This window comes from Dromiciops gliroides, chromosome 3, assembly GCF_019393635.1.
Source record: "Dromiciops gliroides isolate mDroGli1 chromosome 3, mDroGli1.pri, whole genome shotgun sequence".
In the NCBI taxonomy this organism is placed as follows: domain Eukaryota; kingdom Metazoa; phylum Chordata; class Mammalia; order Microbiotheria; family Microbiotheriidae; genus Dromiciops; species Dromiciops gliroides.
The window spans coordinates 666,244,402-666,269,665 of record NC_057863.1 but is presented as its reverse complement, the minus strand read 5'-3'; the positions used below and the strand labels follow the sequence as shown (position 1 = coordinate 666,269,665).

Here is a 25,264-nt window from a genome sequence, read left to right as displayed (position 1 = left end):
TAGGATTAGCAGCATTTGTCTCAGCTGAGCCAGGTCCTTGGATGTGTGTGTGTGTGTGTTTCTGAATGTCTCTCTGTTACTGTGTACACTTCTGAGTGGGCATGCCTCCATGGTGGGGGGGGGCGGTGTTTGTGTGTCTAAGCAAGTCTCTGAATTTCCATCACTGTGTGTTTCTCTCTTAGTGTAGCTGAGTTTCCCTATGAGTTAGTGCCTCTCTGTGTATTGGTCTCTGCATATATAAATGTATCTTCAATTGTCTCTATGCACCTATGAGTCTCCCTGTGTTTGTCTCTCTGGATTTCTCTGCATATTGGGTCTCTGGGTCTCTGAGTGTGTGTCTATGTGTCAGTCATGAAGTTAGGAAGACCTGGGTTCCAGTCCCTGTTCTGACACTTACCAGCTTTGTGACCCTGAACAAGTCACTTACCATGACCCTCATGATTCTCAGTGTTCTCATTTGTTTTTTTGTTTTGTTTTGTTTTAGTGAGGCAATTGGGGTTAAGTGACTTGCCCAGGGTCACACAGCTAGTAAGTGTTAAGTGTCTGAGGCTGGATTTGAACTCAGGTACTCCTGACTCCAGGGCCAGTGCTCTATCCACTGTGCCATCTAGCTGCCCCCAGTGTTCTCATTTGTAAAATGGGGAGAGCAATTATTCTGCACTATCTCCCTCTCTCCCAGGCCTTGGGGGGCAGGAGGTGGAGAGGAAAGTTTTCTACCTTAAAGCTCCATAGAGTCACACCTATCTGATCCTCAGTAGAGTCCTGGGGAATTTGGGACAGGTTGATCATTCCCTTAGGACAGGTGAAGAAAGTGAAGCCCTCCAAGAGGACTAAAGATGGACAGGGTGGCAAGCCCTCAGAGCAGCCAAATTAGTGCACTCACCCCTCCCCCAGTCTAACTCCCTGGCTTCCTATCTTCCCTCCTCTCTAGTCTCCAGCCTCCACCCCAGGTCTCTCAGGGCTCGTGGACTGGGAGTCCTCAAAATTCAGGATGAGATGGGAAGGGCTGGGCTGGTGGGCCAGGCCTGAGTCCTTAAGTGAGAGGAGGAGGAGGGGAAAGAAGTGTCTGGGTCCCAGAAAAATGTGAGCTCTTTGAGAGCAGGAATAGCCTGGCTTCATATTTTCAGCACTTGGGACAGTGCTTGGCACACAGTAGGCGATTTATTGAATTGAATTAATTACCCGAGTCCTCAGAGAGTGTGTGTGTGTGTGGGGGGGGGCATCGAAGGGAGGGTATGGCTGATGTCTGGATGCCTCGGGTTTAAGGGTAGGCTCAGAGGCCTGGATCCCTGAGCGCGGACGGTTTAGTTCGAGGACTCCTGGAATCCCTAAAGCAGGAAGACACCTTGCTCCCTTAGGGGAGAAGAGCTGGAGGCCAGGACACCTGAGACCCTGGGGTGGGGGGTGGGGGCGGGGAAGAGGGGCCAGGAGTTAGGGAAAGGCCAGTGTGCGTTCGGATGCCTGGGTCCGATCCCCGGCCTGGGGGCTGGAGCGGGGGGCGGGGGGCGGGGGGCGGAGCCGGCAACCTGCGGGCTGGGGGGGGGGGGCGGAGCCGGGCCGGGGCTGCGGCGGCGGCTGCTGCGGCGGTGGCGGCTCCGGCTCCGGGTGAGTGTCCCTGCGCCGCCCCCCGCAGGCCCTGCCGGGGCCAGGGCCAGGTTCCGGAGGGGAGGAGGGGGCTGGGGCCGTCCGCTCCCGGGGCTTCCCCCCTACCTGGGGGAGGGGCAGGCGCCTCCAGCCCCCGGGCGTCCAGGATCCCCCAAGGGCCGCGGGCCCGCACAGCCTCCAGAGCCCAGGTGTTCCTCTCGCTTGCAGCCTCCTAGCCCGGTCCCCAGCCCCAGCCCAGGCTCCCAAGCCCGGCGAGGCAGCCCTGGGCAGTGCGGACTCTATTTCCCAGCAGGCCCCGGGGCCGAACTGCCCCCATTCGCCTGGCCCAGCGCCCTGGGGCCTGCTGGGAAATGGAGTCCCCGAGCCCGATCCCAGGAAGGGGGCCGCGGGCTGCAGGCTGATTGGGGGTGCAGGGCACTCGGTATCCCGGCGGAGGTTAGAGAGGTGGCGGGCCGAGAAGCGCTGCGGAGGAAAAGGTTCCTCCCCGTCCGCGGCTGCAGCGTGAGAGCAGAGCCGGGCTGAGGCTCCCTTTTCCTTCCTCCCCCAGGTCCTGTGGCATCTCCCAGAACGTGGGGGACCGGGCTGGGGGGTGTCTCCCCTCTGCTCTCCCCAATGGGCTCTCCCCGCCCGCCCCGAATGCCCCCTAGGACTCGGCAGGAATAAGGACAAGGTGAGCGCCCCCCGCGATCCTGCCCTTCTGTCCCTCTCGGGTTCAGCAGCCCTCAGTCCTGTCTCCTGTCTCCCATCTGCACACTCTTCTCTCTCTCGCTCTCTCTCTGCTTGCCTCTCTCCCAGTCTGTCCATCCCCCATCTCGGTCTTCGGTCATCCCTCTCTGCTGTCCCTGCCGTTCCCCCGACAGTCTCCCCATCTTGGTTCTTCCCTTTCAGTGTCCCTGTCTGTCCCTCACCATCTTGCCCATCCCTTTTGTCCACTCCCCCATCCTTTATCTGTCTTCTCTTTTGCCACCCCTAACCCCCCTCTCCTGTCTGTTTCCTCCTATCTCTCTCCCCATCTATTTTCTCTGTCCCTCCTTGACCATCGCCTCTCTTAGTCTTTGGTCTGCTGCCTCCCTAGCTCCCCATCTGTCTAAACTTTATCTCTTCCCCCATCTGTCCACCTTTTTTATCTTTGTCCCTTCCCTCCCCCCTGTCCTGACTTCCTATCTATTCTTTTTCTCTGTCCCACATTCACCTCCCCCCACCTTGCATCTCTGTTCACTTTTTATTACTTGCCCGACTCTCCTCTTGGTCCATATAGCCTTTGTCTAAACCCTGCCCCCATCACTTCCTCTTCTGCCCCTGTCTGTTAGCCCCCTCCTTATCTTGGTCCCCCATACATCTATTGAACTCTCTGTTTACTGTTCTGGTCACCTCTAATCACCATCCTTCAGCCTCTCCCAGTCTCCTGGCCCTTATCTGTCTCCTTGCCCCATCTTGGTTTGTCACCTTCCTATCTCTTATTGTTATCCCTGACTATTCTCTCATCTCCACTTCTGAACAAATCTTATCATTGCCCATTTCCTCTCCTACTCAGTCTGCCTATTTCCAATTTTTGTCCATGTCTGTCCATCCTTTTTCATGTCCCCATGAATATCCACCCTTCTCCCTTGCTTACCACCTCCTTTTCTTGTCCCCATCTCCCACATCTCCTACCTCTATTCCTTTCTCATCCTTCCCCTTTCCTGTTCCACAGCTACCCATCCCTTTTTAGTCCCCTTTTTTGGCCCCTTTTCCTCCATCCCCCTCTGTCCAAACTTTCTCTCTTTCTGCATCTGACCATTCCTTCTGTAGGTCTTTCTGTCACCCATCTGCCCATCCCTTTAATCTAACCATTGTTTCTTCCCATCTCTTCTGTCACCTGTCTGTCCATCCCTTCTGTCTGTCTTCTCTGTTCATTCCTTCTTTCTTTCCTCTGTTCATACTTTGTGTCTGTCTGTTCCATATGTCTAGCTTCATTTGTCCATCCTTTGCCTGCCCACCGTGCCTTGGGTCTGTCCCCATGTGTCCACCCTCCCATCTGGCCATTCTTTATCTCCATTTTCCAGTTAGGCCATTCCTTTTCCTTGTCCATTTTTTATCTTTATAACATTCCTTTGGTCTGTCTTTATATCCAGCCTCCTTCCTATCCCCCAGCCAGCCAACTCTTATCTTCATTTCCTTCTATTTAACCCTTCTCCCAGCTGTTGGCACTTTCTGTGTCTCCCTCCATATCCAACTCTGATCTGTATTCCCATGTAACCATGTCCATTCCCCTCTCCTCTCACCCAATCCTAGCCTTTATCTCTGTTTCCCAATCTGGCCTTTTTCTGTTCCTTCATTCATCATTTCTCGATGTCCCCATCTATCTGGCCTCCTCCTGGCCTGCCATCTGTCTAAACTTTCTCTCTGTCATCTTCCTTCCTGTTTATGCCATATCTCAGTCTCTCTGTCCATTCCCCTGCTCCTGTTCTTCTATCCATCCATTCCTTATTTCTCTCCCCTTATTCTTTTTCTATTGCTATCCATTCCAGTCTCCTATATCCCTATCCAATAAAGCTTTATGTGTTTGCCCTAAGTGTCCCCACTTTTTCCCAGGCTCTCCTCATTTCTAGTCCTTTACCTCTTAGCTTGTCCCCAGCTGTCCCACTATCTGGTCATCTCTTGGCTCTGTCACCAAGCATATTCTTTCTTCTATCCCCCCTAGCTCTGTCCCTAGCCCCTTATTCCTGACTCTCTGTCTCTGTGTCTCTGTGTCTTTATCTCTGTCTCTGTCTCTGCCTCTGTTTCTCTCTCTGTCTCTGTCTCTTTCTGTCTCTGTATGTCTCTCTGTCTGTCTCTGTCTCTCTCCCTCTTTCTCTCCTTTCTCCAGGACAGGACACCCAGCAGCCATGTCAGGGGACTATGAGGATGACCTTTGTCGCCGGGCTCTCACCTTAGTCTCTGACCTATGCTCCCGGCTCCAGGATGCTGATGAAAAATGCCAGGAGTTTTGGCGGATCCGAGGCTACCCCCGGCCTTCAGATGCAGGTCTGTTTCCTAGAGGACTTGTCCATGCTACTGTCCTCCAAAGCCCACATGTTTACCCCCTTCCCCACCAGCTCCGCACTAGCGATCCTTTCAGCACTTCGAGGGTCCCCAAAAAGGTGAGCTTCTTCTCCCTTCCTTAAGGTGGCATTTGGGCATTTGGACTTGGAATCCCCTCTGCCTGCCACCCCAGGGCAAGCCCCTCTCTCTGGGCCCAGGAGAGGCCCATCAGTGAACTCAGGGTTCTGGACTTAGGTGTTCTTTGAAATGTTTCCCAACTCTCAATGTTATCCCATAATCCCCTTGTTCTGGTTTCCCAGCTTTTCCTTTGAAGGGGAGTCCTCCATGTTGTCTTTCGTCCTGTTCAGACTTGGGGGAAAGGGGAAGGGCAACTGTTTGGTTCTGCCTCCTTTTGCCTTTAGTCTTTGTATCCTCCGCCCCCTCCCTCATTCAGACAGTCCATCTACCTAGATGAATCTGGAAATCAGGCAGAGGCACACAAAAGAGAGAGGGACGGGAGCATTAAGTAAGGTGACGACACAGGAATGAAGAAGGGCCTTGTCCCCATCACCCACCCACCCACCCTCTGGCTTTTCCTGGTGCTCGGTCATCCTTATAAGATGACCCCTCCACCTCTCCCCCACCTCCAGACATCTCTGTGAGCCTGCTCTCAGTGATCGTGACCTTCTGCGGCATTGTCCTGCTGGGTGTTTCGCTCTTCGTGTCATGGAAGCTGTGCTGGGTGCCCTGGCGGGACAAGGGGGGCTCAGCCCCTGGGGGGGGACCCCTTCGCAAGGACCCTGGGGCCGGACTGGCGGGGCTGGTGGCTGGTGGAGCCGGTCACCACCTGGGACCTGGCCTGGGTGGCCCACATCATCTCCTGGGTGGGCCCCACCACCATCCAGCCTTCTCTGAGCTCCTTGAGCCTGGAGGGGGGGGTGGCCTTGACCCTCCAGAACCATCCTACCTGGACATGGACTCTTACCCAGATGCTGCCGCAGCTGCTGCCGCAGTGGCAGCTGGGGTCAAGCCCAGCCAGACGTCCCCGGAGCTGCCCACCGAGGGCAGTGCTGGCACTGGTGGGGGGCTCCTCCTGGTGCCCCCTGGGGGGGGTGGGCTGCCCAGTGCCCAGTCCCACCAGCAGGTCACCAGCCTGGCCCCTCCAACAAGGTAAGAAGCATCACATCACTGTCTCTGCTTTGACACCACCTCCCTTTGTCTCTCTCCATTGCTCTGCCTCCTTCCATTCTTCCTACATCTTCCTGTCTGTCCCTCTCAAGCTCTGGCCATCTCCTTATGGCTTTCTCTTCAATGAGGTCTCCCTCCCTCTCTCTCTCCCTCCCTCCCTCTCACTCTCCCTCCCTCCCTCTCACTCCCCTTCTCTCAATCCCTTCCCCCTCTCTCCCTCTCTCCTTTTCTCCCCCCTCTTTCTCTCTCCCTACCTCCCCCTCTCTCTCTCCTTCTCTGTATCCCTCCCCCTCTCTTCCTCTCTCTTTCCTTCTTTCCTACTCTCTCCTTTTCTCTCTCTCCCCTCTCCCTCTCTCCCTCCCCCTCTCTCTTTCTCTCCCTCCCTCCTCTCCTCTCTTTCTCTCCCTCCCTCTCTCTCCTTCTCTCTATCCCTCCTCCGCTCTCCCTCCTCCCTCTTTCCCTCTCTCTCCTTCCCTCCTACTCTCTCCTTTTCTCTTTCCCCCCTCTCCCTCTTTCTCCTTCCCTCCCTCTCCCTCCCTCTCTGTCTCTCTCTGTCTCTCTCTCTTTCTCTCCCTCCTTCCTCCCCTCTCTTTCTCTCCCTTCCTCTCTATCCCTCCTCCACTCTCCCTCCCCCCTCTTTCCCTCTCTCTCCTTCCCTCCTACTCTCTCCTTTTCTCTCTCCCCTCTTTCCCTCTTTCTCCTTCCCTCCCTCTCCCTCCCTCTCTGTCACTCTCTGTCTCTCTCTGTGTGTCTCTCTCTGTCTCTCTGTGTGTGTCTCTCTCTTTCTCTCCCTCCTTCCTCCCCTCTCTTTCTCTCCCTTCCTCTCTGCCTCTGTCTCTCTGTCTCTCTGTCTCTGTCTCTCTGTCTCTATCTCTCTCTGTCTCTCTCTCTGTCTCTCTTTCTCTCCCTCCCTCCTCCCCTCTCTTTCTCTCTCTCCCTCTCTCCTCTCTATCCCTCCTCCGCCCTCCCTCCCCCCTCTTTCCCTCTCTCTTCTTCCCTCCTACTCTCTCCTTTTCTCTCTCCCCCCTCTCCTTCTTTCTCCTTCCCTCTCTCCCCCTCCTTCTCTGTCTCTCTCTCTGTCTGTCTGTCTCCCTCCCTCCTCCCCTGTCTTTCTCTCCCTCCCTCTCTCCTTCCTCTATCCCTCCCTCCCACTCTCTTTCTCCCCCCACCCCAGTCTTCTTCATCTGCCCATTCAGCACTCTCCCTGCCTATCTCTTTTGGCTGTCTCTCTGTCGCTGTGTACCTGTTGCCATCTCTCTCTGACCCTTTGGGTCTGTTTCCATCTCCTTGCATGTGTCTGTCCCTGGCTCTTTATGTGCTTGGGGCCCTCTGTCTGCTGATTCTTTATGAATTTGTCTTCTTGTCTTTGCTTCTTGGTGCTGCCCAGCCTCTGGGCTCCTAGTTCTCTCTAAGTTGAAACCTACAGTTGCAGGGTGGCTTAGGGGTGGGCAGGAAGCCGGCCCATCTCTGAGCCTTCCTCTGCCTCGCTCCCTCACAGGTACCCAGCTCTTCCCCGGCCCCTCACTCAGCAGCCCCTGACCCCCCAGCCCCCAGCCCCGAGCCTGACTGAGCCTGAGGATAGACCCCCAGCCCCAGCCCTGCCTCTCCCCCTGCCTGCAGGCGAGGAGAAGGCAAGGCTTCTTGGGCAGATCCAGCCTGAGCTCTACCAGGGGGCAGGGGCCGGGGCCGGGGCCGGGGGCCGGCGGGCAGGGGCCGGGCCAGGTGGGGGGCCAGGGGCCGGACGCTTCAGTTTCGCCCTTCGTTACCTCTATGGCTCCGACCAGCTGGTCGTGCGGGTTCTCCAAGCCCTTGACCTACCAGCCAAAGACTCCAATGGCTTCTCCGACCCCTATGTCAAGATCTACCTGCTGCCGGACCGCAAGAAAAAATTTCAGACCAAGGTCTGTGTTGGGATGATGGGATCCCCAAGGAGAGAGGAACTTGGGCTGCCGAGGTTCCCAAGTGGGTGGGGGCTGAGGGCCTGGAGGAGCCAGAGATAGAGGGAGGCGGCCCGCGGCGGCCAGGGCCCTGAAGGGCTCGAATGAGGGGGAATCAAGGGGGTCGGGGACTGGGGACCCCGTATCTGTGCCTCAGTGTCCTCATCTACGCCCACCTCAGAGGGCTGTGGGAGGGCCCAGTGAGGTCTTGGCCATCAAGTACTTGGCCGTGATGCTAAACTGTTATAGAAAGGAGGCGATTGTGCCGTAAGCAAGCCGCCTGTGGGTCCCCGAGGAGGGAGAGCAGGGCTGGGATGTCCGTGCTCTTGGGGCCAGGGGCCCGTGTGCCCCTGTCTCTGCAAGAGGCCGCAGGCCCCGCTGCTGAGCGGCTCCCGCACCCCCACGCCCAGGTGCACAGGAAGACTCTGAACCCTGTGTTCAACGAGACCTTCCAGTTTTCCGTGCCGCTGGCAGAGCTAGCCCAGAGGAAGCTACACTTTAGCATCTATGACTTTGACCGATTCTCGAGACACGACCTTATCGGCCAAGTGGTGCTGGACAACCTTCTAGAGCTGGCAGAGCAGCCCCCCGACCGCCCCCTCTGGAGAGACATCATCGAAGGCGGCTCGGTCAGTCCCCCTACTTGGACCCAACACCCTGACCTCTTGACCTCCCAACCCCTGACCTCCCAATCTCCAGACTCCCATGCCCTCGTGGTCCTCACCTCTGGACCGCTGGACCTCCCAACATTCCAGCCTCTAAATGCCAAGTCTAGGTAGATTCCCGCCCCCTCCCTCTGGGCATCCTGGCCCCAGCATCTGAGAATGCTGGTGTGATGCTCAAAATGCAGAGTACAAAGGCCTTGCCTCGAGTCCCCAAGGCCCTTCCTGTCTCTGGGCCTCAGTTCACTCATGGGTAAAATGGCTAGGTCATCTCCGAGGGCTCTTCTAGTGCTACAAGTCCTGACCGTCCAAGCTGTCTAGACCCAAATGACCCTGTGAATGGCTCTCCTGGTCCCTGTTGCCTTACTCTGACCTCCTCCTGTGGTTCCTCCAGCCTCTCCCCTTCCTTCTTCAGCCTCAACTCAGGGCTCTCCCCTATCTCTGGGGCTTTGTTTGGGGTCTGTCTCTGGGCATCTGAGGCTGTTTCCCTCCCACTCTCAGCTTGTCTCCATCTTGACCTCTCCCTGCCTCAGACTGAATCGCTTCTTTTGTCTGTGGCTCTGTCTTCTGCATCCCTGCTTCCGTCTTAGTGGCCAGGCTCCCGGGGGTCTTTCCCTCTCTGCCTCTTCCCCTCCCCTCCCCCACCAGCCTCGGCCGCTCTTCTCATCTTCTCTGAAGAACACATGGGGTTTGACGGTTCCCTGGGGGGAGGGGGGCTGAGGCCACAACTTTACCAGGCCTGGCACGGAGACAGGCTGTTAAATGGATCGCAGACCTAAGAGGCTTCAGAGGGCAAAGGCAGGCCCTGAGATGGAGAACATGGCAATAGAGGGAAGCAGAGGGAGGGAGCGAGGGCAATGGGGAAAGTGGGGAGAGAGAGGAGGAGACCCATGTAGACAGCTGGGAGAGGAGAGATGGGGAGAGAGACAGGACCGGAGGGAGACGCAGAATACGAGGAAGGATTTGGGGAGAATCCCCCCCAGAAGGAAGCAGAGGACCCGCCCATCTCGGGCCTATTCTAGTCCCACCACCTGCTCCATCATCCGGAGGTCCTGCCACCTCCTCAGGGCCAGGGGCACAAGTGTACAAGAGAGCAGACAAGTGAATTTGCTCTGGGGGCCCTGGCCGAGGTTTGGTCCGGAAGGTGCCCTCTGAGCTAAGCTTTGAACGCAGTGGGGAGGCATTACACGTTTGGAGATGGGAGATGAGGCATCACGCGGAACTGAGAAAGAGCAGTCTGGGCAGGTTAGAGTGGGCAGGATAGGGAGCCCCTCCCTCACCACCGATCATGAAGGGCAGCGGGAAAATCGCTGTGAGCTTCATAGAAGGAGGACTGGACCGGGGAGACAATCAAGGCAGTAGCTTGGGCCAGAGGTCATGAGGGCCTGTGTGAGGGGAGAGATGGACACACATGTGAGAGGTGCCCCAAGACTTGGGCTGAGGCACAGTGACTGGGGGTTCCCAACAAGAGCTGAGGGCTAGCTGAGGGGCTCCTGCAGCCTTGAGGCTCTCCCTGTTCCTCTGGGGGGCCCTGCTCCTCGGGGGGCCCTCTCTAGCTCTCACTCTATGACCGCCTGTGATAGAGACTGGTGGGCAGTGGAGGCGAGGGATGGGATAGGAGGCCTGGGGGCGGCACCTGGGATTGGGGGTCCAGTCAACCTGGCTGCATCCCCTGCTTTGTCCCCACCGACAGGAGAAGGCTGACCTCGGGGAGCTGAATTTCTCCCTGTGCTACCTCCCCACGGCCGGGCGCCTGACCGTGACCATCATCAAAGCCTCCAACCTCAAAGCTATGGACCTCACAGGCTTCTCAGGTACCTGGCAAGGCCTGGGGGGCTATGGGAGAGGCCGCTGGGGGCCCTGAGCACTGGGGGGGGGCCTGAGCACCGGGGAGTGGAAGGGTCCAGGGCCCTGTGGGGATTAAGGGGGAGGCCTGGTAGCCACATTCCCTGGATGCTTGGATCCCAGAGAGAAGGGCTAGGAGCTCAGACACTGGCATCCTTGGGAAACTCACAGTCAGAGGGGCTGGAAAGCAGAGCCCCCCAAGGACCCAAGCGCAAGGGGACTGAACAGCCAAGTCCCTGTAGGGGGAGCTAAGAGTGCTGGGGATCTGAGTCCAAAAATGGCTCAGACCGGGGGCTCCTGAGAGGGTCTGAGGTCCTGCCCTCCCGGCCAGATCCCTACGTGAAGGCCTCCCTGATCTCTGAGGGGCGGCGGCTAAAGAAACGCAAGACCTCCATTAAGAAGAACACACTGAACCCCACGTACAACGAGGCCTTGGTGTTTGACGTAACCCCTGAAAGTGTGGAGGCTGTGGGGCTAAGCATTGCCGTGGTGGACTACGACTGGTGAGCCAGAGCTCAGAGTGGGGTTGAAAGGCCAGGTGCCGATGGGGCCTGGGCCAGAACTGGGGGGGGGCGGGATCTGGGGCCAGCCAGGCCTGAACTCCAGCAAGGACTGTCCCCTGAAAGAGTCTTCTCTCTCCCTCCTTCCTGCCTTCTCCCCTTCTCCAACTTCCACCCAAGCATTGGTCACAATGAGGTCATTGGTGTGTGCCGAGTGGGAGCAGATGCGGCTGACGCCCACGGCCGAGAGCACTGGGCAGAGATGTTGGCCAACCCCCGAAAGCCTGTAGAATACTGGCATCAGCTGGTGGAGGTGAGGCCGGGGCCGTGGGGGGCGACTGGGGGGAGGGGCTGGCCTGCCCATTGCCCCCCACTCCTGTCCTACGAGTTCACAAAGGACAGCTCCAATCCCTGCATTCTCTGGCCCTCACCAGTCACCTTCCCTCCCTGCTCCAGCTACCTGCCAGCCCAACTCACCTGAGCCCGGCCAGAACTAGGGGCCTGGGGCACGGAAGAGCCCTTGTCAAGCTCATCCCATTCCTCCCTGCCCACCATTCCAACCCTTCTCTCCTGAGGCCTTTAGAGGCAGAGGATGTTGGCTGGAATCAGGTCACCTTGCTGTGTGACCTCCGGCAAGCAGCCCAGCCTCTCTGGGCCTCAGTGTCTTCCTCTCTAAAATAAGAGGAATTGGACTCATCGTCTCCAAACCCTCTTATGTCTGAAGGAGGGCAATTGGCCCAGATCACAGAGCAGCCCCCTCAGGAGCCGCCCCTCCCTGGTCCCTTTCCTTGCCTGTGGAAGCCTCTCAGATCATCGTTTTCATAGGGAGGTGTTGTGGGGAATGTAGTTTGGAGAAAAGGAGAAGCCCAAAGGCCAAAGTGATTAACAACAATGATAGTGCTCTAAGCTAATAAACTGGGGGAGGAGTCTGGACCTTTGCATCCATCAAAGGGAATGCCCAGTGTGGAAAAGTTCCCCCACTATTGCATGTCAGCACCTCCTCTGAAGTTCTGTGTTCAAAGATTTGCCAAAAACATTAAGCTGTTGGGGTAGCTAGGTGGCGCAGTGGATAAAGCACCGGACATGAATTCAGGAGGACCTGAGTTCAAATTTGACCTCGGACACTTGACACTTACTAGCTGTGTGACCCTGGGCAAGTCACTTAACCCCCATTGCCACACACACACATATACACATACACATACCATTAAGCTGTTTGCCTGTGGTCAGTCACAGGTGCTTGTCCCCAGGCCAGTCACCCACAGGAGGGCTGCCCCAAGCAAGACTCAAACCCTCCAGGGACAGCTTTCTACCCATGACCCCCACCTGCTGCCTCTCAATTAAAAACAATAAGGGCCACTGGGCTTGAATTCTGCCCCCTCCTCATTTGGATATTCATTTCTAGGAGAAGACCCTCACCAGCTTCACCAAGGGTACCAAGGGGCTGAGTGAGAGAGAAAGCTCAGAGTGATGGGTGAGCATTGGGCCACCGATGGTGCCTGGGGAGTTGGACCCCTGGGGCTCTGAGGTTTACATGGGGCTGTTCGATCTCACCCACATAGATGACTCAGGGGCCCAGGAAAGGGTGGGGCAGAGATACAAATATGTGTCTATATCTCTGTATACATATACATAGAGACAGACAGAGACACTGAGGGAAGAAAAACAGGTCGGAGTGAAACAGAGACCAGAGGGAGGAGCAGAGAGACACACAGAGCATAAAGAGCTCACACAGAAGAGACACCCATGCAGAGACAGATATAAGGAGATCAAGACACGGAAAGGAAGCCAAAGACACAGGGAGAGGCGGGAGGGAGGGGGAGTGACTGACCAGCCTCTTCTCCACCTCTTTCCACCAGGTCTGACCCTCTAGGCTCTCATGCCCCCACAGAGAATTCATCTCCTCAAAGCCATATGGACTAGCCGTCCAATGCTGGGGAGGGAGGGAGGCTCCAGGCTGCTCACCCCATCCCTCCCCCCTCCCTCCCAGGGACTTGGGGCTCAGAGGAGGTCAAGACCTGCTGGTCTGTCCCATGTATGGGGGGAACCTGGCCCCCGACCCCACTGTGTCTGTCCTCTCCGTCCTCGGGCTCCCCTCTCGGGAAGGGGCTGTGCATGTCGAGGGTCCCTGGGGGACCCCTACCCCTCTGTCTGACCCCCCACACTCAGTATTCGTCCGGGATCCGTCGTCACCTCCCTCCCCTGCGTACTGCTGTGAACGGCCATCATGGGCTTCCCCTCCCGGTATCTGCCCCCTGTGTCCCAGGCTGACCCTCTCCATGCCCGGCCTGTGTGAATGTCTCCACCCGCCCTTGCAGGCAGGCCTGGGAATGTCCGGCTGGCTGCCTTGTGCACAGTTCCTCCTGTGTCCTGTTCTGTGTCTCTGGCCTCCCTCACTGCTGCTGCTAACACCAGAATAAACACACACCGTGGGTCTCTCACCATGACCAGACCAGTGTCATCTGTGGAGGTCGGGTGGAGGACGAGCAGGGCAAGCACAAACTGGGGGACCTTACCCAAAGTCTCTCTGCCCTTCATTTCCCTGGCCCGTCTCCCTCTGGGGTGAACAAGTATTTGTGAACTTGGTTTTTAAAAAAATTTGTCTTTTGGCTTCTTGCTCTCACCTGGGAGCTACAGAAGATTCCAGAGCAGGGGAATGACCCAATCTGATCTGTACTTTAGGACCATCGCTTTGGCAGCTGTGTGTGGGATGGGCTGGAGAGGGAGATGGGCTTGGTGGGTCTGTCTCTCCCCCTCTGTGGGTATGTCCCAGAGAGGTTTCATGACAGACGTGTAACCATCAGGCTGTCACCTCTTTTGTCTCGCTCCAATGCTCCAAGTCAAACCACGAAACATTTATTGAGCACCTACTGTTTCCAGGTACAATGCTAAGTTCCAGGGGATGCAAGGAATGGCAGAAACCATCCCTGCCTTTGAGGCGCTTACAACATGCCAGTCCAAGACCTTTCCAGGGTAAATCTCACGTAATCGCCTGGCAGAAGGTGCCAGCTTCCAGGGAGGAGGCATCTGAGTGAAGAAGGCGGGACTTTAGCTGAGACCCGAAGGGAGCTGGGGAAGGCCAGAGGCAGAGATGGGGAGGGAGGGTATTCCAGGTGCAAGCGAAATGTAGGCAGTCTCATGCCACTGAAAAGGCTGGAAGTTGAGAGGCCTGTTCTAAGAGTACTGGGAGGTTGGTGTCACTGAATCGAGGAGTGGTGTTGATAGGGAGTGAAGTGTAAGAAGCCTGGAAAGGTAGGAGGGGACTAAGTCAGGAAGGGTTTTGAATGCTAAACATCATTTTGTATTTGTTTGTGGAGACAGTGGGGAGCCACAGCAGTTTACTGACTAGGGAGTGACGTGGTTGGGTTGGTGCTTTTGGAAAATCACTCTGGTGGCTGGAGGATGGATTGGAGTCGGGAGAGACTGGAGACAGGCAGAGCCCTCAGCAGTCATTGCAATAGGCCAGGTGTGAGGGCCTGGACCAGGGTGGGGGCAACATCACAGAAGAGAAGGGGGTGCATTGGAGAGGCAGTGAAGAGGTGAAATTGACAGACCTTGGCAACAGCCTGGATATGGAGCGGGGAGTGAGAGAGAGTGAGGAGTCCAGGATGAATCCTAGATTTTGAGCCTGGGGGACTGGGAGGAGGGTGGTGAGCCCTCCACAGTAAGAGGGAAGGTTGAAGAGGGTGAGGCTTGTTGGGGGGGGGAATAATGTGCCCAGTTCTGGATGTGCTGAGTTTAAGATGTCTAATCACTATTTATTGAGCAATAGAAATTAGACATCCGATTGGAGATGTCCAATAGTCCAACAATTCCCATTCACTTCAATGCATAATTAAGCACTTACTGTATGCTTTCAGTAAAGAGTAGCCAGGAAGAAGGGGAGAGGGGGGCAGTTCACTGTGTCTAAGCATCAGAGATTCAGGAAGCTGAGGCCATAAGACTTAGCTGGTAAGTGATCCCAAGTATCCTTGATCTGGTGTCCTCCATTTTAGTTTCTCCTGATTCAACTGTCATGAGAGGCACTGGAATAGATAGAGCAGGTAAGGCACTGGACATGGCTTCTGGCTTCACCTCCCCCTATCAGATCATTGCCAGCTGGGAACCTTGGGCAAGGCACTTCACTTGTGTCTGCCTCAGTGTCCCCACCTGTACCCTAAGGGTCCCAGGCCCTTTGTAGCTCTCTGCCCCTAGGAACCTGCCATTCTCCTCTAGTCTTTGCTTCTTCTTGGGCTCTCTCAGTCCATTCTCTCTGGGTCTCGGTCTGTTCCTCTCTTGGGCTCTTTCTGTCTCTTAGTCTCTTTCTCTCTTAGTCTGTTCCTCTTGGGCTCTTTCTGTCTCTTTCTTAGTCTCTGTCTCTCAGTCTGTTTCTCTCTTGGTCTCTTTCTACATCTCATTCTGTTTCTCTCTTGGGCTCTTTCTGTCTCTTTCTTAGTCTCTTTGTCTCTCTTAGTCCATTTCTCTTGATCTCTGTCTCTTTCTTAGTCTTTGGTCTCTTTCTGTCTCTTTCTTGGTCTCTTTCTGTGTCTCAGTCTGTTTCTCTCTTGGTCTCTTTCTGTCTCTTTCTTGGTCTCTTTCTGTCTCTTAGTCTCTTTCTTGGTCTCTTTCTTGGTCTCTTTCTGTGTCTCAGTCTGTTTCTCTCTTGGTCTCTTTCTGTCTCTTAATCTGTTTCTCTCTTGGTCTCTTTCTGTCTCTCTTAGTCTGTTTCTCTCTTGGTCTCTTTCTGTCTCTTTCTTGGTCTCTTTGTCTCTTTCTTGGTCTCTTTCTGTGTCTCAGTCTGTTTCTCTCTTGATCTCTTTCTGTCTCTTGTTCTCTTTCTGTCTCTTAGTCTGTTTCTCTCTTTGTCTCTTTCTTTTCTTTTCTTTTCTTTTCTTTTCTTTTCTTTTCTTTTCTTTTCTTTTCTTTTCTTTTCTTTTCTTTTCTTTTCTTTTCTGACTCTTGGTCTCTTTCTATCTGTTTCTCTCTTGGTCTCCTGTCTATCCCTCCCTTGTTTGTCTCTCCCTCCCTTGTTTGTCTCTCCTGCCAGGTCTCTGTCCCTCTCTGTTCCTGTGTATGTCTCTCCCCCCAGGTCTCTGGCTCTCTCTCGTGTGTCTCTCTGTCCTCCTGAATCTCTTGTCTCCCACTGAGGCTTGGCCTGATTCTTTCTGCAGTGTCAGGAGTGGCCTGGCAGGCGGCAGGCCAACAGCCCCTGAGTGGGGAGCAATGGCCCCGCCCCTCCCCACACTAACCCCGCCCCTCCAGCGGGGCCACGCCCCTTGCACCCTCTCCTTGCCTTCCCTCCCTCCTCCAGCCAAGGCTTTGCGGTCCTCTGAGTTCCTGTCGGGTTGAATCCTCGTGGGCAAGGCGTGGCCAATGAGACCGCGAGACGGCTCAAGGTCCGCCCCGGGGGTCTCCTCGCGGGCTGGGGGTTTACAGCAATGTAGGACGAGACAGAGGAAAGAAGTAGAAATTCCTGGAGCCAGACAGGCAGCCAATCAAGGCGGCTCGAGGCCTAGGTGACGTCATGGGTTGCTGAGCGGTTCCAAGGGCGGCGCGCCACCTGGCGCCTCGCGCCGCAGTCTAATAGCCGCAGCGCATGCGGTGCTGGCACCACCAGTTAGAAGAGGCAGGAAGGGGGAGTTCCTTTGCACCGGGGTATGGTTAGCCAATCACGCAGCGCCCTTTCTCGGTGACGTCACCAGTTGTTGAGTGGAGCAGGACGACCGCGCACCACTTGTCTCTGAGCTTCTGGCTCTACTGCGGAACGTTTGCCTGGAGGGAGGTGTGTGTGGGAGGAATTGGAAAGAAAGTGAAAATCCTGCCGTCCAAGGACCCTTAGCCAATCGAAACTCGTGGAGTTCCGTGACGTCACCAGTCGCCAAGCAGATCTCAGTGTCAGGCGGCCCAGCCCCGCTACCCTAGGAACGCATGCGTGCCCTGCGTGAATAGCAAAAGGCGGGAAAGGAAGTAGGGCGAGGACCGCGATTGAAATGAGCCAGGGATGTAGTGGAGGGAGGGAGGTGCGGAAAGCGGACAGGGAGCCCGACACAGGGAATAGAGATAGAGAGACAGACAGAGATGACAGAGATAACAGCCGATGAGAAGGCAGATGGAGTCGGGGGGAGCGGGGGAAGCCCTGGAATTGAGCCCATAAGACAGAGAGAGACGTCAGCTAGGAAATGGAGACAGACCAGCAGAGGCTGAGATAAGAGATAGAGACACTAAGATGAAGGAAGGGAGAGACAGAGATAAAGAGAGAGCTCTTGGAAAAGTGACCGGGGCAGCTGCCCGGGGGGGGGGCGGAGGTGGGAGACCGAGAGGTGGCACCAGACCCAGGAGACCCCAGGAGGGGAGGGGGCAGGTCGAAGATCGAGAGACCGGAGGGGACAGAGAGAAGACTGGGGAGATGGGGGAGGGGCGGGGAGTCGACGGAAGAAGAGCTTGACAGATAGGGGAGGAGCAGTGACGGGGGCAGAGAGGAGACAGACATGAAGGTGGAGAGCGAGTGAAAGGCGACCCTGAGTGTGACAGATGAACAGAGACAGGTGTGTGGGGGGGTGCAAGACAGAAGTGGAGGCAGACAGGGACAGGTGGGGTGGGTGTAAGGCAGAGCTGGGGTGACAGCGCCCCAGAGACTCTGGAAGGAGAGGGAGACACGGAGCTGGGAGGGGGCGGGGCTAACAGGAAATCGATCAAAGAGAAACTGACCCAGTTCCGCAGAAGCAGGAGAGAGTCACGAGAGACTGAGGAAGGAAGAATGAGCCTGAGAAGGAGACCGGGAGAGAGTCGCCAAAAGGCCGATGCTGAGAGAGAACCCAGCCCGAACCCCCCTCCACTCCCCGGCAGCGGCAGCACCTTGGCTAGCGTCTGTCACTGTTGGAGCATGGGGCGGGGTGGGGGGGGGGAGCAGTCCTCCTCTTCCAGTCAAAGGGCCGAGCTGGGGGAGTGGGGGAAGTCAGGGGTAGGGGTAGGAATCGACCATTAGAGCTACAAGGACATGGATGAGTCCAGCCCTTTTATTTTACGGAGAAGGAAACTGAGGCACTACGTCTTGGAGTCCCCGTCTCTCTATGACTCGGAGCTGCCAAAATAAAGCTGCGGTTGAACATTCAGCTGCTGGACCTGCCCTATTTTTCCCCTCAGCCCCGCCTCCCAGGCTAGGTCTGGAACTCCTGTTTCCCACGCGTCCACTACGAGATCGGCTTTGTTAGTCACGTGTCTAACCAGGATCGTGGGCATCCACCCCACTTTGGCCCTTCTTAGCTATTTCCTGTTGTTGACTCCCTTTCTCAGGTCTGTGCCTGAGGCTGAGCACAGCTGGATTTCCACATTCCTGCCAGATGTTGGCACTTTTGACTTCTCAGAGGGCTTCCAAGGACGTTCCTTGTGGTATTTGGTTCCCAGGGCAGCTCTGGGAGAGGCCGAGGGCAGGTGTCTGTTAGCTGTGTTTGACAGGGGAAGAGTCTGGGGTCCGGAGTGTCACACAGCTAGTCGGTTGGAGGGGCTCAAGGACCGACTACTCAGAGGAAAATTTCTGCTACGAGTTGGAGTCAGACTAAGTCCTTTCCATAATTCTGAGATCCTGAAACTCCCAGGACTTGGCAGTCACACAGCTAGTATGGCGATTTGAACTCAAATCTTCTGACTCCAGATCTTGGGAAAGACCTCAAACTCCATGATTCTTGATGCCACCCACATTCTCCCTCCCCAGCAACTTCAGAGTCTTGGTGGGAAAGGATATTTGAGACAGATATTGTAAGATTCAAGGTTGGAAGGAACGACAAAACAAACAAACAAAACAAACAACCAACCCCCCCCCCAAAAGGATGGAAGGAACCTTCGAGGTTGTTGAGATCAACCCTTTTATTTTATCAATGAGGAGCTCGGGGCCCATGCGGGTGCAGGCATTTGTCCGTGGTCACCTGGCTTGCCAGGATTTACATGCTCTCAGAGCTGGATTTTGTCTTCTATGATTTCCCACCCAACAGAAGAGCCCCCTCTTCTACAACAGGCAATCCCAGGATCTCGAACAGAAAGGACCTTTTCCCATGGGAGCCACAATTATTCTGTACCATCTCAATCGCCTGTAAGTAGAGATGTCGCCCAGTCACTTGGTGACCTAGTATTAGAAAGGCCCAGCCCCTTTGCAAGGACCTGGTGAGAGAGGATGGGCTCACTCACTGCTGTAAACACTATTTCCTGTCCTTCCATAAGAGACCCTTCCAAAGCTTTCCCTCGTCTCCTGCCCTTGAATGCGGAACACTTTCTCACAGTAAATCCTACCAAATAGTCTCCCTTTCTCCTGTAACTGATCCCTCACTTTCTCTGCCCCTCCCTTGCCTGAGGAAAACCTCATCTATCTCCCCTAAGTGGCCGAAGAATTCTGCTGATTGGATGCGAACACAAAGAGAACCTGAACAGTTAAGAAGAGCCAATCTGTACCCCAGGAATTGGAATTTGCCATCTGCAAGAGCAGAGTCTTGAGTATGCCGATGGATCTCTTTCTCTCAGTCTGCCCTCCTATCTTTGACTGGCTATCATTAGACCCCAACCATAGGGATGCTGACTCTCCCAAGAACTCAAGAGAATTGCCTGATAGCCACCTCATCTAACTCTTGAGGAGAGGAGAGAGGAGGAAAGGGGAACGGAGGGGAACAGAGAGAAGGAGAAGGGAGGGGAGGGGAGCTAGCACAGGAAAAAAGGGGAGAAGTAGATTAAGGTGGACCAGAAAGGTGAAATGAGCGGACCAAGGTCACATGGGGATGGAAGAGGTGGGGCTAGATCCAGGTCTCCTAGTGTGCTATTCTCAGTCTATCACATTGCCTTTGATGAAAAAGTATGCATGAACCTGGTTGGGGAAAGTCAGCAGGCATGATCCATGTAGATTTATGGACTCTCCTAGCTGAAAAGGACCCTGGAAGTTTAAGTATAACAATACTATCTAGCATTTATATAGTTTGGCAAAGTTCTTCACAAATATTTTCTCATTTGGTCCTCATAACAACCCTGGAATGGAGGGGCTGTTATTATCCCCAATTTACAAATGAGGAAACTGAGGCAGAGAGGGGTTAAGTGACTTGCCCAGGGTTACCCAGCTAGTAAGTATTTAGGTCTGAATTTGAACCTAGGTCTTTCTGACTCCAGGCCCAGTCTATACACTGCTATGTTAAATTACCTAGTCCAAATTCCTAAAGAATCACCTTCTACGTGTCATACAACCTTTGCTTTTATACATGAATTCAATTTTAAAAGTGTTCATTAAATTCCTATCTTAGGGGCAACTAGGTGGCGCAGTGGATAGAGCACCGACCCTGGAGTCAGGAGGACCTGAGTTCAAATCCGACCTCAGACACCTAACACTCACTAGCTGTGTGACCCTGGGCAAGTCACTTAACCCCAATTGCCTCACAAAAAATTTTTTTAAATTAAATTCCTATGTTAAATGCCTACTATGTGCCAAACACCATGCTAAAAGTTTTACAAATATCTCATTTGATCCTCACAACAACCCTGGGAGGTGGGTGATATTATTATACCGTTGTATAGATAAAGAAACTGAGGCAAACAGAGGTGAAGTGAATTGCTCAAGAACATATAGCCGGGGGGGGGGGGGGCGGGCCTGCAGCTAGGTGGCACAGTGGGTAAAGCACTGGCCCTGGATTCAGGAGGACCTGAGTTCAAATCTGGCCTCAGACACTTGACACTTACTAGCTGTGTGACCTTGAGCAAGTCACTTAACCCTCATTGTCCTGCCCCCCTGCCAAAAAAAGAAGAACATATAGACGGTGAATGTCTGGACTGGATTTAAACTCAAGTATTCCTGACTCCAAACATTTATTAAGTTCTTACTATGTGCCACACAATGTGTTAAGTGTTGAAGGTACAATAAGGAGCAAAGACATGGTCCCTGTCTTCAAGAAGCTCACGGTCAACATATGAACACCTATGCTCATACAAATGACGTTAGGTGTCAACAAGAGTTTATCTCAGAGGGAGGGCACAAACAGTGAGGGGTGGAGGGAGAGGACTGGAGCACAGAAAGTGGGGTCTTGAGGGAAGCCAGGAGGAGGAAGGGAGGAGGGAGAAATGGGGGACAGCGACTGCAAAGGCAAGGAGTCAGGAGATGGAGCACCGTAAGAGAAGCCCAGCATCACCACATCATAGCATTGATGGAGGAGAGCAAAGTGGAGAAGGAAATGGCAAAGCACTTCCAGGACCTTGTCCAAGAAAAGCCCAAAAAGGCTCACAAAGAGCCAGACATGACGGAAATGACTGAACAACAAAAAGCGCAAAAAGCCTGGGAAGCCTTCAAGGGGCCAGGCTGTGGGTATATCTGAGCTGCCCTATTAGGTTGTGAATTCCTTCAGAGTAATGTCTGGGTGGCTTTTCATCCAGCAGCAGGCAAAGGAGTCATTACCCACAGATCCGTATGATACAAGAGAGGATGTTACAGGGGAGAACTGGAAACCCAAACAAATGATCTGTGGACAAGAGAAAGACCCCTCCTTTCCAAGGGCATCAGGGAAGATTTTTCTGGAGGAGTGCCTGAAGCGTGCCTTGAAAGGAGTATTTCAACACAGAAGAGAAAGGAGGGTATCCCTGCAGAAGAATCAGTCTGAATATATGGATGTGGGAGATGGGACAACCCTGGGAAACTGCTAGGAGTCCAATTTAGCTACAACAGGGTATGTGAAAGGGAAGTGTGTGTCCTGGGCAAGTCTTCCTGATGCCAAGGCTGACTCTCTCTCTCACACATGGCTCGGTTCTCATAAAATACTGATGGACACTTATTATATGCAGGACCCCAAGTGGATATTAATAAGGTCTCTCTCTGCTTTCATAGAACCCATAGACCACCTCCTATAGGAAGATACCTCCTCATTGCTCATATACTGTTTCTCCTCCTTAAATTATCATTTATAAATCATATGCATTTATCTATTTACATGTTATATCCCTGGGCAGAATATGAGCTTCTTGAAGACAAGGACTGGTTTTTGTTCTGTCTTTGTATTCCCAGCATCTAGTACACAGTAGGGATTTAATAGATGCTTATTGGGTTGGACTGGTTTGGATGACATTGTCCTGGTTGCACCATGCCTTGTATCACTGCAGAGCCTCCTAAGTCCATAATCACTTGGAAGAATTTGGCCTGACTATTCGCACGAGAAAAACAACGTGGATAAAGGATGCCTTTTAAACAATTAGCTAGAAGTACTAGCATTCACTAAAATGGCACAGTAAGAACAGAAGCTACAAGACATCCCCCCATAAACGTATGGCACATGCCCCCCCCCAATGCTTACAGCATCCCTGAGAAGATGGGGCCCCTCAACACCCTTTCCTTGGGAAGTCCCCTTCCCATCCCCCACGGGCCACAGACAGCACGCCTCCTCGGGGCTCTGCTCCTCTGACACACTCTTGACTGGCAGGGCTAGTTCTCCAAACTCCTTGAAGCCAGCCTCGGACTGGAGCCTCTGCTTCTCTATCCCTCCATGTCAGTGTGAAGACTGTAAGTCCTGCATAACCACACCCCTCCTTTCAGTCATTATTCTTCGATACTCCCCCACTTCCCACTCCTTCCAGCAGGCCCTGGGTGTTAGCCTTCAGGTCAGTTCTAGGCGGAAGCAGCCTGGAGAACTCACAGCCTGCCTCCCACTTCACCTCACAGCTCACTTAGAGGTGGGCTCTGAGCCCAGGAGGGGTTGTGGTTTGCATTGTAGATGCAGAACCCAGTCTTCCACCCGATTCCCCTTATCTGTCAAGGACCCCTCAGAGTCGCCCTGGATGCCACACATGTGATCAGTTACCAAATCTTGTTCCTCTTTCCCTAACATCTGCCACCTCTGCCCCACTCTCTGCTCACACTGTCCATCCCCTGTACAGCTGCTCAAACAGCTGGCCGGATGTCACTCCTCTCCTCAATAAATTCCAATGGTGCCCCGTGGACTGTATGATCAAATATTTCATCTTTATCTCATCCTTTTTCGATTTCTGTTTTTGTCCAAGTTTTATAACCTATATATTTTTAAAGTAGCATGTGGACCTAATTTCTAAATAAATAAATGTTCTTATCTTGGAGGCGCCTGCTTATAATTTTTTAACTTATACGGCTGCATAATCACAAAGGTTTGGAGGCCACTTATCTAGGACACGCTCTGAAGTGGCTCTCCCACTGCAGCCCTCCCCACCCCTAATCTGGGAAATTGGCTCTCATTGACCACCTCATTCATAAAATGGAGCCTGTTGACTTTTTAGTGGCCACATGATTTACTAAGACAACAAAGCTTCAGCATAACAAAATTGTAAAGAGAAAGCTTCATCCAATCCCCACCGATTCCCCAAATGGAAAATCTCCTCCCGGTGTGTTTTCCACTTGGGACTGGAGTTATGTGTCTGGGCCCCCCTTTCAGGGGTCAGGGACCTCAATCACAGGAAGGGGGTTTGGCCTCCTGCCTGCATGCAGCGAATCCTACTGCCCAAAGCAGCCAGCTCTGCCAGCGCTGCTGCTGCTCCCTCTGCTCCAGAATACCCCAGAAATGACAAAAACAGGAAGGCTCTTCTCCCCACCCCGAGTCCCACCCTCTGACTTGGCTGGAGGCGGGGGGGGGGTGGAAAGGAAGGGCAGAGTGGACATTTCTCTTTGGGCAAAACCCACAGAAGCAGGGGAGAGTCGTGGTCTCCCTCCTGGCTTCTGACTGGTCTTGAACTCACTTCCCAGGGTTCCTCATAGATCTGGTTACCCACAGGTAAAGAGGGAACTTGTCCATGGTCACACATCTAGTGATTCAGTCCAAGTCAACAAGCATTAAGTCCTTCCTGATGCTCAGGATACAAAGACAAAATGAACTAGCCCCTGCCTTCAAAAACTTACATCATATCAGGGGCATATAATGTGGACACAGTAAATCCAAGGCAACTGAGCAGGATCAGCAGAGGCTTTGGCAGCAGAACAGAACCTGAAGGAAGCTCCCAGTTCTAAGAGATAAAGTGTAGTGAGTAAATGTGCAAGGGAAAGCAATGTGGAGTCTGGATGGGTGGCTTGGAAACAGGCAGGCCATGGAAGCGATACAGAGTCACGGAAGACTATTGAGCAGGGAAGTGACATGATGAGTTTGTGATTTAAGAAGATTATTGCAGCACCTATGTAGAGGACAGATTGGAGAGGGGAGACACTGAAGTGAGGAGCCCGATTGGGGTGCTATTGCCAGGTGGTGTCTGGATGAGGAGAGAGGAAGGAACAGGTTCAGGAGACTTTGTGGAGGAAGAACTTCCAATTAATTGGATATGGGGGGATAGAGCCTGGTGGAGGAAGAATGAAGGAAGGTATGAACCCAGGTGCCTGGAAGAGGGGGGAACCCACACCAGAACAAGGATGCTTGGGGGATGTAGATAAGGAGTTCTGTTGGGGACATGGTGAGCTTGTGACCCCAGCGACAGGTGCATCCAGGTGGAGATGGCTAGCAGCCAGTTAGTAATGTGGGACCTGGAATTCAGGAGACACTCAGGCTCTGGGTGTGCGTGTATAAATAACTATGCATGTATGTGTGTGTGCATGTAGGCATGTATGTATGCATGCATATAAGTATAATATATATGTATGTATAAAATACGCTATATACACATGCAGAGGGTATGCACAGCTGGCTCATCTCCCAAGGTCTGTCTATAATGTGCCCCCTGAGCCAGGTACCGTCTCCTTCTCCTCTCCCCCTTCCCTCTTCTGTCTCTATTCCCAGAACTGAACACAGTGCCTGGTATATAGGAAGTGCTTAATAAATGTTTGTGGTTGGCTGACTGTCACAGGCTGGGGAGCGACTATCCAGGTCAGAGAGCAAAGTCAGAGAAGCCGAGGAAAGGAGTCGGTTCTCCCAAAGGTTAGGTTCTCAACATGTGTGTGAGTCACATGGATCCATGTGTGTATGTTTGGGGTATGTACATATGTGTGATCCCTAACTATAAAAAAGACCTTCAGACTTACTAGGGAAGAAATGGGCTTTCTGGCAGAGATCACTTTCAGGTGAAGGGTAAGGTAGGAAGCCAGGTTGTAGGGTGTGTGCAGGGGAGACTGGCACCTGTGGTGTGAGGTCTGCCCATGCACCTTTGGTGCCCACCTGCCACCCTGAGGTTCCAAGAAGCTGTAACACGAACAGTGGTCACACCTTGGCAAACCATTTAAGTAGATGGGCTAAAGCAAATGGAGGGTGACTGAGGGGTCTCAAAGCCCTCAGGTGAGGAATCAGGGGAATGCCTACCCCAAGCATGTGAAGACTTCCCTTGGCGGAATGGGCAGAGGAGAGCCATGAGTACAGTTGAAGCAGGCGCTGTGGAGTAAGGGTCTGAAGCTGGATGTGAACTCAGATCTTCCTATCTTCAGGTCCAGTGCCTAATCCCCCATGCCATCTGACTGCAAGACTAAATGAGACAGCAGCTTTGGCAAGGATACAGTCCCATGTCTTCACTGGAGAACAGCATAAACGGAGGGGAGACCAGGAGATGATGAAGAGGGGCACTGAAGTGTGGAGTAGAGGACATTTATGATGGA

General features: G+C 53.9%; 3 protein-coding genes across 6 annotated transcripts in view; 1 reads left to right on the top strand and 2 right to left on the bottom strand.

Moving 5' to 3' along the window:
- The window catches only part of C3H19orf81 (chromosome 3 C19orf81 homolog), a 6,811-nt gene extending 4,934 nt beyond the window's left edge, over positions 1–1,877 (bottom strand). Inside the window, exon 1 of the mRNA XM_043995274.1 lies at positions 1,711–1,877. The gene's annotated coding sequence lies outside the window, so the exon portion shown is untranslated. The remainder of the gene's footprint in view (positions 1–1,710) is intronic.
- Positions 1,432–2,474, bottom strand: LOC122748449 (basic proline-rich protein-like). The gene is made up of 2 exons (XM_043994081.1): positions 2,390–2,474; positions 1,432–2,099 (listed from the first exon to the last, which is right to left on the bottom strand). The coding sequence occupies exons 1-2, from the start codon at positions 2,472–2,474 to the stop codon at positions 1,432–1,434; spliced, it is 753 nt and encodes a 250-aa protein (XP_043850016.1).
- SYT3 (synaptotagmin 3) lies at positions 1,556–13,175 on the top strand. 4 transcript variants are annotated; one of them, XM_043995270.1, is made up of 11 exons: positions 1,556–1,605; positions 2,153–2,275; positions 4,454–4,611; positions 5,259–5,778; positions 7,295–7,697; positions 8,144–8,362; positions 10,089–10,209; positions 10,572–10,743; positions 10,921–11,053; positions 12,146–12,214; positions 12,600–13,175. In XM_043995270.1, the coding sequence occupies exons 3-10, from the start codon at positions 4,473–4,475 to the stop codon at positions 12,209–12,211; spliced, it is 1,773 nt and encodes a 590-aa protein (XP_043851205.1). In that variant the 5' UTR covers positions 1,556–1,605; positions 2,153–2,275; positions 4,454–4,472; the 3' UTR covers positions 12,212–12,214; positions 12,600–13,175. The 4 variants fall into 4 exon arrangements, with proteins under 4 accessions (XP_043851205.1, XP_043851207.1, XP_043851208.1 ...); XM_043995272.1 differs by having other exon boundaries at positions 3,556–4,611; XM_043995273.1 differs by lacking the exon at positions 1,556–1,605 and adding an exon at positions 1,877–2,040 and having other exon boundaries at positions 4,459–4,611.
- Positions 13,176–25,264: the final 12,089 nt, after the last annotated feature.

What these genes read in the sequence shown, in the direction of transcription:
- LOC122748449 (XM_043994081.1), bottom strand. Translation starts at nt 2,474, where the DNA reads ATGGGGAGACTGTCGGGGGAACGGCAGGGACAGCAGAGAGGGATGACC. An exon ending in ATGGACAGACTGGGAGAGAG is followed by an intron (nt 2,100 to 2,389) that starts GCAAGCAGAGAG and finishes CTCACGCTGCAG; the next exon opens with CCGCGGACGGGGAGGAACCT.
- SYT3 (XM_043995270.1), top strand. Translation starts at nt 4,473, where the DNA reads ATGTCAGGGGACTATGAGGATGACCTTTGTCGCCGGGCTCTCACCTTA. An exon ending in AGCCTGGCCCCTCCAACAAG is followed by an intron (nt 5,779 to 7,294) that starts GTAAGAAGCATC and finishes GCTCCCTCACAG; the next exon opens with GTACCCAGCTCTTCCCCGGC. An exon ending in ACTGGCATCAGCTGGTGGAG is followed by an intron (nt 11,054 to 12,145) that starts GTGAGGCCGGGG and finishes ATTCATTTCTAG; the next exon opens with GAGAAGACCCTCACCAGCTT.